General features: G+C 58.7%; 1 protein-coding gene across 18 annotated transcripts in view; it reads right to left on the bottom strand.

The window, feature by feature from the left end:
• PPFIA1 (PTPRF interacting protein alpha 1) overlaps positions 1-9,358 on the bottom strand; it is a 104,353-nt gene extending 94,995 nt beyond the window's left edge. For 9 of the 18 annotated variants that reach the window (XM_070061409.1, XM_070061296.1, XM_070061573.1 and 6 more), the window contains exons 1-2: positions 9,153-9,357; positions 7,944-8,207 (exon numbers count right to left, since the gene is read on the bottom strand). In XM_070061409.1, the coding sequence (XP_069917510.1) occupies positions 7,944-8,207 (264 nt within the window). In that variant the 5' untranslated portion in view covers positions 9,153-9,357. Of the gene's footprint in view, positions 1-7,943; positions 8,208-8,402; positions 8,424-9,152 lie in introns of those variants that run through there. The other 9 variants (XM_070061187.1, XM_070061318.1, XM_070061265.1 and 6 more) reach the window with 3 other exon arrangements.
• Positions 9,359-14,427: the final 5,069 nt, after the last annotated feature.

Raw genomic sequence — 14,427 nt, 5'->3', positions numbered from 1 at the left:
GACGTACCTATCTCTCGTCTCTCTTCTTCTCTCTTCTCCCTTTTCTCTTCTCTCTCTCTCTCTCCTCCTAACTCTTTCAAATAAATTATTTTTTTTAAAAAAGGTAACTATGAACATAAATCTATATAAACACCAACTGTACAAGAGGACAACACCAAAATATATCTATATATCTAAAATTAAAACGTACACTGATGTAAAGGTGGGAAGGAGTGAGAGCAGTCCAAGTGACTTAGGAAACAGCTGCACCTAGGAAGTTCTAAGGTACTAAGTCAGGCGTGGGTACAACACGCATCCTGCCACCAAGCTGTGAATACGCAGGTTCAGAATGCCTCATCCAGATGCTTGGGACTAGAAGTGTTTGACTTTGGATTCTTTCAGATTTTAGCATATTTGAATGACAGCATGGACATGGAACCCAAGTTTAAACACAAAATTTATTCACCTTTCACACACACCTTATGCACACAGCCTGAAGGCAACCTTACACCAGCATCTGAATGCAACCTGTCACATGAGGATTTCCCACTTAGGACAGCACTCAGAAAACTGTGAGGGGCAGGCACTGTGGTGCAAGCTAGGCTGCTGCCTGGGGGACTCCCACATCCCGTGTCGGAGCGCCTGGGTTCCGGTCTCTCCTCCACTTCCCATCCAGCTGCCTGCTACTGCACTCCTTGGAAGGCAGCAGTGATGGTCACCCAGACAGGGGACCCCACGGAGTTCCTGCCTCCTAGGTCGGGCCTGGCCCAGCCCCAGCTGTTGCAGACATTTGGGGAGTGGACTAGCAGGTGCAACAGCTCTCTCGCTGCCTTTCAAATAATTTTTTTTTTTTTGACAGGCAGAGTGGACAGTGAGAGAGAGAGGTCTCCCTTTTTCCGTTGGTTCACCCCTCAATGGTCACTACGGCCGGCGCGCTGCGCTGATCCGAAGCCAGGAGCCAGGTGCTTCCTCCTGGTCTCCCATGGGGTGCAGGGCCCAAGCACCTGGGCCATCCTCCACTGCACTCCCAGGCCACAGCAGACAGCTGGCCTGGAAGAGGGGCAACCGGGACAGAATCCGGCACCCCAACCGGGACTAGAACCTGGGGTGCCGGCACCACAGGTGGAGGATTAGCCTAGTGAGCCGCAGCGCCAGCCTCAAATAAATTTTTAAAAATTTAAAAATCTGATTTTGAGCATTTCAGATTCTCCATGTTATTACAATTTCATTTTAGTTAAATATAGCTGTTAGAATTTGAATTACATGATTCCCAAAATTGCTCTAACTCATCCAAGGAAACGCTGCACTTCCATGGACACACATCACGTCCAAGAACCCAGGATGGACGCAGCCGCCTGAGCAGACACAGGCCTTCAGAAAGGCTCCAGACTTGCGGCCACCGCGCGGAGGCAGCACACACAGACATCTGAACAGAGTCAAGCCAGGTAACTAGAAAATCCCTCCCCAACTCTGGGAAGTCAGCAATATACTTGTTTTAAAAAGTGAAGACGTTAAAAGACACTACAAAGAAAACTAGAAAGTATTTTTACATAAGATACTGAAAATGTGACTTATCAAAACTTGCATGATGCAGCTGAAAGGCATGCGTAAGGGAAAGGAGCCCTCACGCCACCTGAGAAGCCATTCAGGAAACCGGACAAAGAGCAGAGGGGGAGAGAGGAGCAGAGATCAATGAAGAAAAATTAAGCATTCAACAAAAATAAAAATTCAGAAGTTGGTTCTTTGAAAGGACTCACAAAATTGATGAAGCTCCAGACTGAGTCAGGAAAAGAGGCAAAGCACAAATGCCCAAGATCAAGAACTTCCAGGGGACGGGCACGTGAGCAGGGGCCACGCCGCGCCACGGGAGCACCGCGCCTCGGGACCACCGCGCCTCGGGAGCGCCAGTTCCTGCCCGCCTGCTCTGCTTCTCATCCAGCTCCCCGCTGGCGCACCTAGGATGCAGAGCAAGACGGCCTGAGGGCTTGGGCCCCTGCCACCCGTGTGACAGACCAAATGGAGTTCCAGACTGCTGGCTTCAGCCTGGCCCAGCCCCAGCCACTGCAGCCATTAGGGAGTGAACAGTGAGCTGAAGATCTCTGTATCCGCTTTTCAAACAAATAAATCTTAAAAAAATATTAAAAGGGGACATCACTACAGATCATACAGATAAAATGGGTATAATAAGCCAGTTTCCACTTCCAAAGTTCAGGTGGGTGGCCTGAGCAAATTCCTAAGTAGACACAAGAAGGAATATTAACTCAGAGTCCTAATTCCACTTAAAAAAAACCTGATTCCGAAAGCTTTCATTCTCACAAGAAAACGCTATGCCAACCGGTTGTGACAAGTCTTTCAAACATTTAAGGAAGAAAACACCAGTTCCACAGGAAGTCTTCTAGGAAACAGAAAAACAGAGACGACTTTCCACCTTGTTTGATGAGATCTGCATAATTCTGATACCAGTGCCTAACAAAGCGATATAAAATGTAAAATTGTAGGTCCATCTACACATAAATGTAGTGTCGGAGTCACTCTAGAATTGTACATTTTATTTTTCAAATATTTATCTTATTTATTTGAAAGGCAGAGTTAGAGAGAGACAGAGAGATAGAGACAGAGGTCTTCAATCTGCTGGTTCACTCCCCAGATGGCCGCAACAGCCACGGCTGGGTCAGGCTGAAGCCAGGAGCCAGGAGCTTCCTCAGGTCTCCCACGTGGTGCAGGGGCCCAAACACGCGGGCCATTTTCCGCTGCCTTCCCAGGCCATTAGCAGGGAGCTGGATGGGAAGAGGAGCAGCCAGGACTAAAACTGGCGCCCATATGGGATGCGGGCACTGCAGGAGGCAGCTTAACACATTACACCACAACACCAGCCCCGAATTGCATTTTGAAAAGTTGAATCATCACGTACCAGAAAAATCACAATCGTCTGAGAAGATGCAGAAACTGCAGCTGAGAAATTTAGTTTTTTAGTTTTAGTGTTTAACAACACTTAGCAACCGCAGCTGGTGTGCGGCTCCCATAGCCCACACTGCAGGGTCTGGGTTCCAGCCCTGGCCCCTCCCCTGACTCCAGCTTCCTGCAAAGCGCACCCCAGGAGGCAGCAGGTGCCGGCTCCCCACCAGCCACGTGGGATTCGGGTCTGCGCTCCTGGCCCATCCCCACCGCCCGCTGTGGCTGGCCCAGCCTGCTGCAGGCACCTGAGGGGTGAGTCAGTGCGCGAGAGCGGCTCTGTCTTCTCCCTGTCCCTGTCTCTTCTTCTCAAATGAACAAGTGCAATAATCAAGTCATTACAGTAATAGTGATTTCAAGCAGCGTCTCAATGGAGAGTCTCTGCAAACCCCTAAGCAGGCTGGGTGTTGTGGCGCGGCCTCAGGCAGCCACAGGACACCTGCGTCCCTTCAGAGCAGCTGGTTCGAGTCCTGGCTTTGCCTCCACCCCACCTTCCCAATAATGCACTCTCTGGGTGGCAGCAGATCATGGCCCCAGTGCTGGGGTCCTTGTATCCACACGGGGGACCGGGCTGAGTCCCCCGTCACAGGCGTCAGCCTCCCAAGCCCCAGCTGTTGCGGGTGTCTGGGGAGGGAATCAGCAGAGGGAAGAGCTGTCTGCTTCCTCTCTGGAGCTTTGCTTTTCAAATAAATAAAACACAAATAAACCAAAACCCTCAGTAACTGTTACACTGAAGGCTGAAACAGTGAAAGCCATCCTCCTGATATTGGGAATAAGACAACATCCATTCTCACCACACCACCATTCGACTTTAATACTGGAGAGCCTCGCCAGTGCAGCAGGGCAAAAAAAAAGAAAAACAGAGGGCTGGCGCTGTGGTGAAGTAGATAAAGCCACCGCCTGCAGTGCTGGGCACCGGTTCGAGACCCGGCAGCTCTACTTCCCATCCAGCTCTCTGCTATGGCCTGGGAAGGCAGTGGAGGATGACCGAAGTCCGTGGGCTCCTGCACCTGTGTAGGAGACCTGGAAGAAGCTCCTAGTTCCTGGCTTCGGATCGGCGCAGCTCCGGCCATTGCGGCCATCTGGGGAGTGAACCAGCGGATGGAAGACCTCTCTCTCTGTCTCTCTCTCTCTACCTCTCTCAGTGTAACTCTGTCTTTCAAATAAATAAAATAATTTTTTTTAAGATTTATTTATTTGAAAGTCAGAGTTACACTGAGAGAGGGGAGGCAGAGAGAGAGAAAGGTCGTCTATTCCTCTGGTTCACGCCCCTATTGGCCACAAGAGCCAGAGCTGCATAGATCCAAAGCCAAGAGCTTCTTCCAGGTCTCCCACACAGGTGCAGGGCCCAAGGACTTGGGTCATCCTCCACTGCTTTCCCAGGCCATGGCAGAGAGCTGGATCGGAAGAGGAACAGGAGGGACTAGAACCGGCGCCCACATGGGATGCTGTCACTGCAGGCCACAGCATTAATCCGCTGTGCCACAGCGCCGGCCCCTAAAATAAATCTTTAAAAAAAAAAAAAAAAACCTAAAGCTTCCGCTTATCAAAAGACACAACTGAGTGAAAGGCAAACACAGAAGTAAAAACAACCATATGTGTACACTCACATACATGTACACTCACATACATGTACTCAGAATAAAGAATTCTCAGATCGATTGCAGAAGAGACTGCCCCGGCTGGCGCTGCTGCATAGTAGGCTCAGCCTCCGCCTGCGGCACTGGCATCCCATACGGACGCTGGCTCACGTCCGGCTGCTCCTCTTCTGATCCAGCTCTCTGCCAATGGCCTAGGAAAGCAGCAGAGATGGCCCAAGTACCTGGGCCCCCGCACTTGCTCTCACGTGGGAGACCTGGAAAAAGCTCCTGACTTCCAGCTGGCCCAGCTCGGGTCCTTGTGGCCATCGGGGGAGGAACCAGCAGATGAAGACCCTTCTCCCAACTCTACCTCTCAAATAAAAAAAATAAATAAATAAAAACTTTAAAAAAAAAAAAAAGGGCTGGCGCTGTGGCCCAGTGGGTTAAAGCCCTGGCCTGAAGCGTCGGCATCCCATATGGGCGCCGGCTGCTCCTCTTCTGATCCAGCTCTCTGCTGTGGCCTGGGAAAGCAGTGGAGGATGGCCCAAGTCCTTGGGCCCCTGCACCTGCGTAGGAGACCCGGAAGAAGCTCCTGGCTCCTGGCTTTGGATTGGCGCAGCTCCGGCCACTGCGGCCATTTGGGGAGTGAGCCAGCGGATGGAAGACCTCTCTCTCTGTCTCTGCTTCTCTCTGTAACTTTCAAGTAAATAAAATAAATCTTTTGAAACAAAAACAAAAACAAACAAAAAAACAGAAAACAGACTGCCCCATGCACAAAGGGGCAAAAGGCCATTTCCTCACAAAAGCCCTCCAAACGCTGACGGACACAGAGCAGCTCTGCTTGCACGCACACGGGCTGGCAGGGCCCAGGAGCCGAGCTGATGACCTGCCCTGACACCGCCCAAACTGCTGGGAAAAAATCCCAATACCACCAGAGGCTGGGGAACACGCACACAGCGGCCTTTCTCGTGCCTGGATTGTCACTGGCACCCTCCTGGCTGGGTCCCCCTACTACGGCAGGACACACACACAGGCCGGCACTCTTCAAGTCCACTCCTCTGTGCAAACCCAACACAAACGTACAGGAGTCCCGAGGACAGCATCTGTAAGAACGGGCAACAACGAACAGTGACCTACCACTGTTCCCAGAGAGCAGGTGGGGACGCGCACTCTGTTCCAAGCCCACGACTCTGACATAACCAGAGGGAAGAATCAAGAAACGAAACACCACATTATTTCATGACTACATAAAGAACAGGTGTATGTAGCCTGTGACGAGAAGTCAAGCCCATGGCCATCTCCAGGGACAGCTGCTGGGAGCGGGCGGGAGGGCTTCCCAGGAACCCGTTTCAGTCCGGTTCTGCTGCCGTAACAGCACAGACCAGGTGACTCAGAGAGCCTTATTTCTCACTGTTCTAGACACCGCAAGTCCAAGAGCATCACGCTAGCATCTGACCTGGGCCTTGATGCTGCCTCCTCTCAAGGCAGAAGGGCAGGTGGCCAGGTAACACAGAGAGGATGAGGGCCACCCCACTCCCATAGTGACTAACCCACTCCGACAACTACCCCACCCCCAATAACCCGCTCCCATAGTGACTAACCTGCCCTCATGATGGCTAACCAACTCTCACAACAACCCGCTTCCACACAGCCTGCTCCCATGATAACTAACCCCTCACACAATAACCCGCTCCCATAACTAACCCGCCCTCATGATGGCGAACCTGCTCTCACGATAACTAACCTGCTCCCACAGTGACGTCCTCAATCCATGATGAGGGCGGAGCCCGGGCCTGACCTGACCACGTCTCCCAGGTCCCCAGTACTACACGCAGCCAGCAAATCTCGGCAGGCGGTCGGGAGGACGTCCGACCTCAGCCCCGGCAGCGCCCAGGCTCTGGGTGAGGGCGCTGATTCTGGACGGCGCTGCCTGTGAAATCCACCGAGATGGACACTTCCGATCGGGGAAGCCTTCTGACGCAGGCGGCAGCTATGTTTTCTGTAGCATTCTCCGGCTTGCTTATCTGGCCACACAATTAGCCAGCGAAGCCCAGCCAGATTCCAGGAAGAGAGAAGGAACAAAACAAGTCCCCTGGCTGCTTTCGGCGGTGCTGCAATCAGGCGCTGACGTGAACCGGCGGCGTCACCTTCAGCCAACCAGGCCTCTCCAGAAAGATCCCGGGCGCCGCCGCCCGCGGAGGCTCCGTGTGCCACACACTGCCACCGGCCTGCTCTCCTGCGTGCCCCCACCCGGTAACTACCTCATCAAACACCCGCGTGTCGGACGCACTGTCGTGGGTGCCGTATCCATGACCAAAACACGAAACTGCGGAAAAGACCTACAAGCACGTACAGTAAAATCCCGCACAACACGGGCCGGCCAATTCTTTGACGTTTTTGGCATTAAAATCTGACCTAAACAAAGTTGGTAGTTTATAAGACTTGAAAGAGAAAAATCTTAATGAATTCTCTAACGCACAACAAACCACTAACATCGAGTTGCGATGGCTAAAAAGGAACTCTGAATGTCTGCTCGTCGTGTTCAGGACGGCCGAGGACGGCCGAGAAGGGCACCGGGGCAGCAGTCCTGCACCTGCTCACTCGTCAGAGCGCCCTGGAGCCACCGCGAAGGCACCTCTATGGATAAGGAACGCGGCATGCAGACAGCTCGCGGACCCCCAGCAACCACGCATCCCCACTGTGCTCTGGGCGGCCCACCCGCCCTCGTCTCCTTCCCCTACCACTGAACCCCACTCAGCTCCGCAGGACACGCCCTGAGAGGTCAAACAGCCTCAGCTGTTTCAAGTTCCCCTGGGGTCAACCTCCAGTCTCCCAGCTCCTGAAACAAACCTGACCCACAAAACACAGCTGTCCAGTCCAGGGCAAAGCCCAGCTGTCTGTCTACCAGACGCCTCAGGGGAACTGCAGGTCGGTGGGACAGAATCCGCAGGAAATTCACACTCTGCATGGAAAGCCCAGAGACGGCAGACGGAGAGGGCTGCCCACGCCAGGCCCGAGCAACATGGGAGGACGGAGAGGGCTGCCCACACCCAGGCCCGAGGACAGAGGGCGCTGTCCACGTCAGACCCGGAGACGGGAGGACGGAGGGCACTGTCCACACCAGGCCCGAGCGAGACGGGAGGACGGAGGGCGCTGGCCACGCCAGGCCCGAGCGCGGAAAGGCAGGGCGCGGCTGCTGTCCCGAGGAGCTGGCCCCGAGCAACGCTGCGGCAAGCACAACCGTCAGCAGCCGCGGCCACAGCCGCCCGGAGCCGCGCCGCGCCATGGCCACAGCGGCCCGGAGCCGCGCCGCGCCACGCCATGGCCACAGCGGCCCGGAGCCGCGCCGCGCCACGCCATGGCCACAGCGGCCCGGAGCCGCGCCGCGCCATGGCCACAGCGGCCCGGAGCCGCGCCGCAGGGCGCCCTCACCTGCGGCAGCGCGGTGTTGAGCTGCCTCTGCAGAGAGTCCCTCTCGTGGCCGACCTCGTGCAGCTTGCCCTGCGTCAGCGCCAGCGTCTCCTGGGTCTCTCTCAGCGTGTCCAGAAGACGGTCCCTCTCTTCCAGCATGGACACCATCAGCTGCTCGAAGTGCGAGTCGGCGTCGGGCTGGGCCGGGGAGCCGGCCCCATGGCTCCCGCTGCCTCCCGGGGGGCCTTCTGCCTCACTGATGGTCGGCATCACCTCACACATCATCTGCAAGACAGGCAGCAGCCCGGTCATCCGGGGCACACACCTGCACCCGGCTGTCCCCACTCCCAGTCCTGCCTGCTTGCAGGGGGTCGGCAGAGACGCCCGGGGCCGCGACCAGCGAGGACCCAGAGCGGACCCAGAGCGGCCCGCGGGGTGCTGTGCCCGCAAGGCTCCGCTCTCTCCGCGTGCTTCTGGTACCTGACTTTCCTGCCGCCCGGCTCGGGGCCGGGGCAGGAAGGGCAGAGAGGGGGCATCGCACGGGAACGCGTGCGGTCGGCTCGCGAATGCCGGGCTGCACCTGGGAACCGGGTCCGGGGAGGGCGGGCAGAGGTGTTTCTCCGCGGCTGCCGTGGTTGGTCAGTCAACCTCGCTTACGTCAGTTTACAGCCCAAAAAAAATAAACCTGGGGGAGGCGGGGGTGGAAATTCCACGCGGGACGGCCAGCGAGGAAGCCAGGAAAAGTGAAAGGCGAGCTGACCAGAGGCTATTAGGTGTCTCCGGCGGAAAGGCCGGGCACCGCTCCGGAGGCTGCCGGGGCACCGCGACCCCCGAGAGCCAGCAGCCCAGCGCCGCGCACCTGGCGGGCGCCGGCCACCGCCAACCGCTCGCACCTCCGTCCCCTCCCGCGTCAGGTGCCGCACAAGCCCCAGCACCCGGGGGTGCTCGGAGCCCCTGGGACAAGGCCCGCCCGCCGTGGCCACAGGTCCTCGCCCCTGCCCCCGGCGCTGGGGTCACCACGGCGCCGCGGTCAGCGCGCGGCCCCCAGGGCTGAGCCCCCCGGGGAGCAGCGGGGCGCCGAGCTGGGTGGGGGCTCCCCGCCGAGGGCCGCGCCCCCAGCCGCGCCCCCGCGGCGTCCCGGCCCCCCAGGTGACACTCCGTCCGCGGGGACGGCCCGGCCGGCGCCGGGCGCCCCGGGCCCCGCGCCCGCCTCAGCCCCCCGCTCCTCACCTTGCTGGCCGGCGGCAGCGGGCGACGAGGCTCCGCGGCGGCTCGCTGCGGGCGAGCTCAGGGGCCGACGAAGGCAGCCGCGGGCAGCTCGCGCCCGCCCGCCCCACGCCGCGGCCCCGCGGCCCGCCGCCCGTCACGAAGGCCGGCCAGCGGCCGGACACTGGCGGAGCGCAGGAGGAGCGGGCCCGGCTGCGCGTCGCCGGCGTCAACGTGCCCGACGTCCGGCGCGTCGGCGCGAGCGTCAGCACCGCCCCGGGGGAGGGGCCCCGGGGCGCCGCGGCCGCGAGTGCGCAGGCGCCGCGGCCTCGGGAGGCAGTGGGCGGGGCCGCTAGGGCGCCGATTGGCTGGGCGTTGCGGAGGCTCCGCCCCGCCCCGCCCCGCCCACACGGGTCCCCGGGCGGAGCCACAGGTGGGAGCCGCGGAGCCAGGTGGCCGCTGTAGCTTCCGCCTGCGTGCTGCCCCCGAGTCTCCCGCAGCCGTGCGAGCGCGGGAGGCCTTTGCCCCCGCGCCGGCGGTGTGCCAGGTCCCGAGCCAGAGCTCCCCGGACGTCACGTCGGCGCTCCGCTCCCGGGGCTGGCGCTGCTACTCGCCACCTTGCGTGAGAGCGAACCGCGACCTCCGACGCCCGCTGACAGCCGGGCCCGGACCCCGCCGCGTCGGTCCCGGAGCGGCCCCGGGCGGATCCTTACAGGGCGGGCGGGACGCGGCGGCCCCGCCAGACCCACGTTCCGACGCTACATGCCGCACCTGGGGCGGCCAAGACCAGCAGCGTCGGATTTCGAGGCTCACGGGCGCCGTGCGGGGACGTGCAGGCTTCGCAGGCACGGCTGGTTCAGCCACCGGCCGCTCCTGTCCCTGGACAGCTCCGGGATGCAGGACCTGCGCCGTGGGAGGCACCTCCGAGCTGCCCTCGGGGGCCGGGCCTTTGAGAGCCCAGCAGGTGCGGAACCGGGCAGGGGAAGCCCTCCTGCGAGTCGTGCGTGACCAGTCACCCTTTCCGCAAGCGCCTAAAAAAGCGCCTGCCGCGTGCCACATCCCACGCAAAAGTGGCGGGTCCCAGCGTTCAGGAACGCACGCGTGCCCGCCCCCTGCACGGTCGGGCGCAGAGAGCGCAAGGTCTTCATAAACCAAAACGATAGGGCAGCGGCTGCGGCCCCACTGGCCTCTGGGTGCTGGTGTGCAGCCAGGAGCCGCACCCGAACCCTCCAGGTGATCCCTCGAATCTCCATGGGTCAGACCACCTAGAACAAGCACTGGGTGACCAGGGACCACACACGAACCCGAATCTGCATCTCTGCCCCAGCTCTTTGCCATGTTAAAATTGTACAAAAAAAAAAAAAAAAAAAAAAAAAACCACCACTTAGGTCTGCGATTCTGCAGGGGTGCAGGGGTGCCCGGTTCTCCGAACCAGGGTCTGGATCACTGATTTGCAGCTCTCCTGAGGGTCAGCGGCTCAGCGCACCCAGCCCGTGTTTGCCCATGGCTCACCACGGCGCCGCCTCCTTGGAAACGGGCACCGAAATGAAATGTGGTTCTGCCATGGGGAGCCTGCATCGGATTCATGAACACGTGTGGGACATGTGTGAGCGGGGGATGGCCCGGGTCTAGGAACACGGAAGTGGCCTGGGCCTGCGGGGGGCGGAGAGAACCCCACTGCAATGGTGTCTGCTGGGGGTGGGGGGGACCTGGTGCTGCAGAACCAGCTCGGCGCCACGGCGGGCCTCACGGCGGAGGCAGGTCTCAGCCACAGAAAGCAGAAACCCACTGGGGCTTACGGGAAAGCGGCCATTTGGCTCCCGGAAGACGAGAATCTCGGGTTACATTCGTTTTCATTCATCCATTTCATTCATCCAGATGACAGAATGGTAAGAGGAAAGCTGTGACAGCCAAATGGCTTGCAGAAGAGAGATTGGTTAAATCCTGTGTACTTCCAAATGGCAGGAAACTTGGTAGCATTCACTTGGCGGGGCCAAATGGAAGCCGGGAGCCAGGAGCTCCGTCCAGGTCTCCCACGTGGGTGGCAGGGACCTAATTACTTGGGCCATCACGGATGCCTCCCGGGGGTCTGCCTTAGCAGCAAGCTGAGTAGGGATGTGACCCAGTCACTGCTTGTGAGATGCAGGCCCCCAACCTGTGTTTCAGCCACGAGGCCGGATCCTGGCCCCGTGCTTTGGTTTTATCATTAGGAAAGACAAAAATCCCACAGACGTGACTCCACTGAAACCGCGCCAAGAAGGAGCCGAGAGAATTGCCGTCAGGAGCCAAAGCGGCTTGTGCTGTGGTTACCGACAGCTCCCGGCTAACCACGGACCAGAGGCGTTGCCTGAGGAACACTCCGAGGTTGGGTGGTATGCTTCCACGGTTCGTCAGGAAAACTCCGAACACGGAACATGTTTTCTCCCTCGTTCCTCTGATAAAGGCTGGGTAAAGGGGCCGGCACTGTGGCACAGCGGGTTAATGCCCTGGCCTGCAGCGCTGGCATCCCACATGGGCACCAGTTTGAGACCCAGCCGCTCCACTTCTGATCCAGCTCTCTGCTGTGGCCTGGGAAAGCAGTACAAGATGGCCCAAGTCCTTGAGCCCCTGCACCTGTGTGGGAGACCCAGAAGAAGCTCCTGGCTCCTGGCTTTGGATTGGTGCAGCTCCAGTCTTTGCAGCCAACTGGGGAGTGAATCAGCAGATGGAAGACCTCTCTCTCTCTCTCTCTCTCTCTCTCTCTCTCTCTCTTTTTCTCTGCCTCTCCTCTCTCTGTGTAACTCTGACTTTCAGATAAATAAATAAATCTTAAAAAAAAAAAAAAGGCTGGGTAAAGAGATGACAATGAGGGCTGGCGCTGTGGTGCAGCCGGTCAAGTCCCTGCCTGCAAAGCCGGCATCCCATATGGGCACCAGTTCAAGTCCCAGCCACTCCACTTCCCATCAGCTCTCTGCTGTGGCCTGGGAAAGCAGTGGAAGATGGCCCAACTCCTTGGGCCCCTGCACCCACGTGGGAGACCCGGAGGAAGTTCCTGGCTCCTGGCTTCAGCCTGGCCATTATGGACATTTGGAGAGTGAACTAGTGGATAGAAGACTTCTCTGTCTTGCTGTAAATCTGCCTTCAAATAAACAATAAAAAATATTTTTAAAAGCAGAAGTTCTGGTAGTTGGACTCTACAAATGTTGTTACCCCACCGGGGGTTTTGTGAAGCGGGCCGCCCCGAGCCGGTCAGCCTGTGCTGTCCCAGCACCTGGCGAACACGGTCGTCCTGGGCTGGCGTGTGGCTTGTCCCCGGAGGCTCGCGTGCTGGAAGCCTGGGGGGGAGGGGAAGGGCTGGCGCTGTGGCTCCCAGGCTAAGCTGCAACGTGCTGTGCCCTAATCCCCTCTCAAAATGTTTGTTCAAGTCCCAGCTGCTCTCATTCCTCATCCAGCTCCCTGCTAGTGCTGGGGAGAGCAGGGGAAGGCGGCCTGAGTACGTGGGCCCCAAGTACTGGGTCTGCCCATGTGGGAGCCCCGGACTTCAGCCCGGCCCATCCCGCACTGCTGTGGCCATTTGGGGAGTGAATAAGCAGACGGAACATCTCTCTCTCTCTCTCTTTCTCTCTCTCTCTCTCCCTCTCTCTGTCACTTTGGCATTCAAAGGCAGAATTACAGAGACGGAGGAGCAGAGGCTGAGAGAGAGAGAGGTCTTTCATCTGCTGGTTCACTCCCCAAATGGCCACAACAGCCAGGACTGAAGCCAAGAGCCAGGAGCTTCTTCTGGGTCTCCCACGCAGGTGCAGGGGCCCAAGGACTTGGGCCATCTTCCGCTGCTTTCCCAGGCCACAGCAGAGAGCTGGGTGGGAAATGGAGCAGCCGGGACTCAAACTGACACCCATATAGGATGAAGGTGGCGGTCTAACCCACTAAGCCACAGCTCTGGCTCCATAACTAAACCTTAAAAAAAAAAAAGGTTCATTGTATAGGGGAGCCTAGTGGAAGGAGGCCAGGTCCCCGGGCAGGGGTCGTGGCGTTCCCAGGAGAGTGGGCTGCTAGAAGCAGAGCAGGGCTGGCCGTCCTCCCGCCAGCCCCCGTCTTGCTGTGCACCTTCTTCTGCCTTGTTCCTGCTCCCGCGGAGCTGTTGCCGTACAGGAAGCAGACCGAGTCCGTGGTCAGCCAGGGGCCTGGCCCGGGTGCCTTTCCTTTCTCAAGGCTTCAGTGGCCCAAGAAGCAGGGTTCCTGCTGCCATCAGGGCATGGCCCGAGGCCAGGGCCGCATGACTCAGAGGACGCTGAGCCGAGCCCGGGGTGGGGGTAGGGGTGGGGTGGAGGACCCTGGAGCCCGGGGGGGGGGGGCAAACAGGACTTGTCCGTAGGCACCTCCAGTTTGTGCAGCAGAGCTGGGGCTGGAGCTGCACTGAACCCGGGCTCTGCCCCCACGCGGCCATGACGGACAGCCACAGAGTAGCCCACGGGGCTCACCCCAGTTCGCGGTCGTTCTGGTCCGTCCTGCACCTGCTGGGAGCTGGGTTTGCGCAGGCCAGGCCCTGGGAGACGGGATGAAAAGAACGGCGCGTTTGTCAAGCATCTCCCACGGAACTCCTTGCCACGGAACTCTCTCACAGGGCAGGTGCATCCTATACCTTTCATGGAAGCGGAGCGTGCACGTAACACCCCCCACACCCCTTGCTTTGTGACTTGGGAGAAGCCGGGACTTGAACCCAGCACTCTAGTTCCAAAGCCAGCTGGTTCGTGGCCGCATCAACAGGTGTCCCCGGGCCCCCAAGACTGGACTCGAAACTCTGTTTGGGGCCAACATTGTGGAGCAGCCGAACCGCCGCCTGTTACACTGGCTTCACATGGGCGCCGGTTCATGTCCCGGCTGCTCCACTTCCGGTCCAGCTCTCTGCTGTGGCCTGGGAAAGCAGTGGAAGATGGCCCAAGTGCTTGGGCCCCTGCACCCAGGTGGGAGACCTGGAAGAAGCTCCTGGCTCCTGGCTGCAGCCTGGCTCTGCCCTGGCTGTTGCCACCAGCTGGGGAGTGAACTAGCGGATGGCAGATCTTTCTCTTTCTCTGTGTGTCTCTGTATCACACACACGCACACACACACACACACACACACACACACACACACACACCTGCCTTTCAATAAAGCTTTAAATAAAGAAAACAAAACTTTGGTCAGTGCCGGGCTCTGACCCCGCCACCTCGGCTGAGACGAGACACTCTGCATCAGCCCGGCGCGCTTCTGGGAGACACGGGCACCTGGCCCGTCCCGGCCTCGCACACGGCCGTAATGCCTCTGTCTCGTCCGTGTGTGT

This window comes from Oryctolagus cuniculus, chromosome 1, assembly GCF_964237555.1.
Source record: "Oryctolagus cuniculus chromosome 1, mOryCun1.1, whole genome shotgun sequence".
NCBI lineage: Eukaryota > Metazoa > Chordata > Mammalia > Lagomorpha > Leporidae > Oryctolagus > Oryctolagus cuniculus.
Note: the sequence above shows the minus strand (reverse complement) of the source record. Positions and strands in the feature narration are given on the sequence as shown.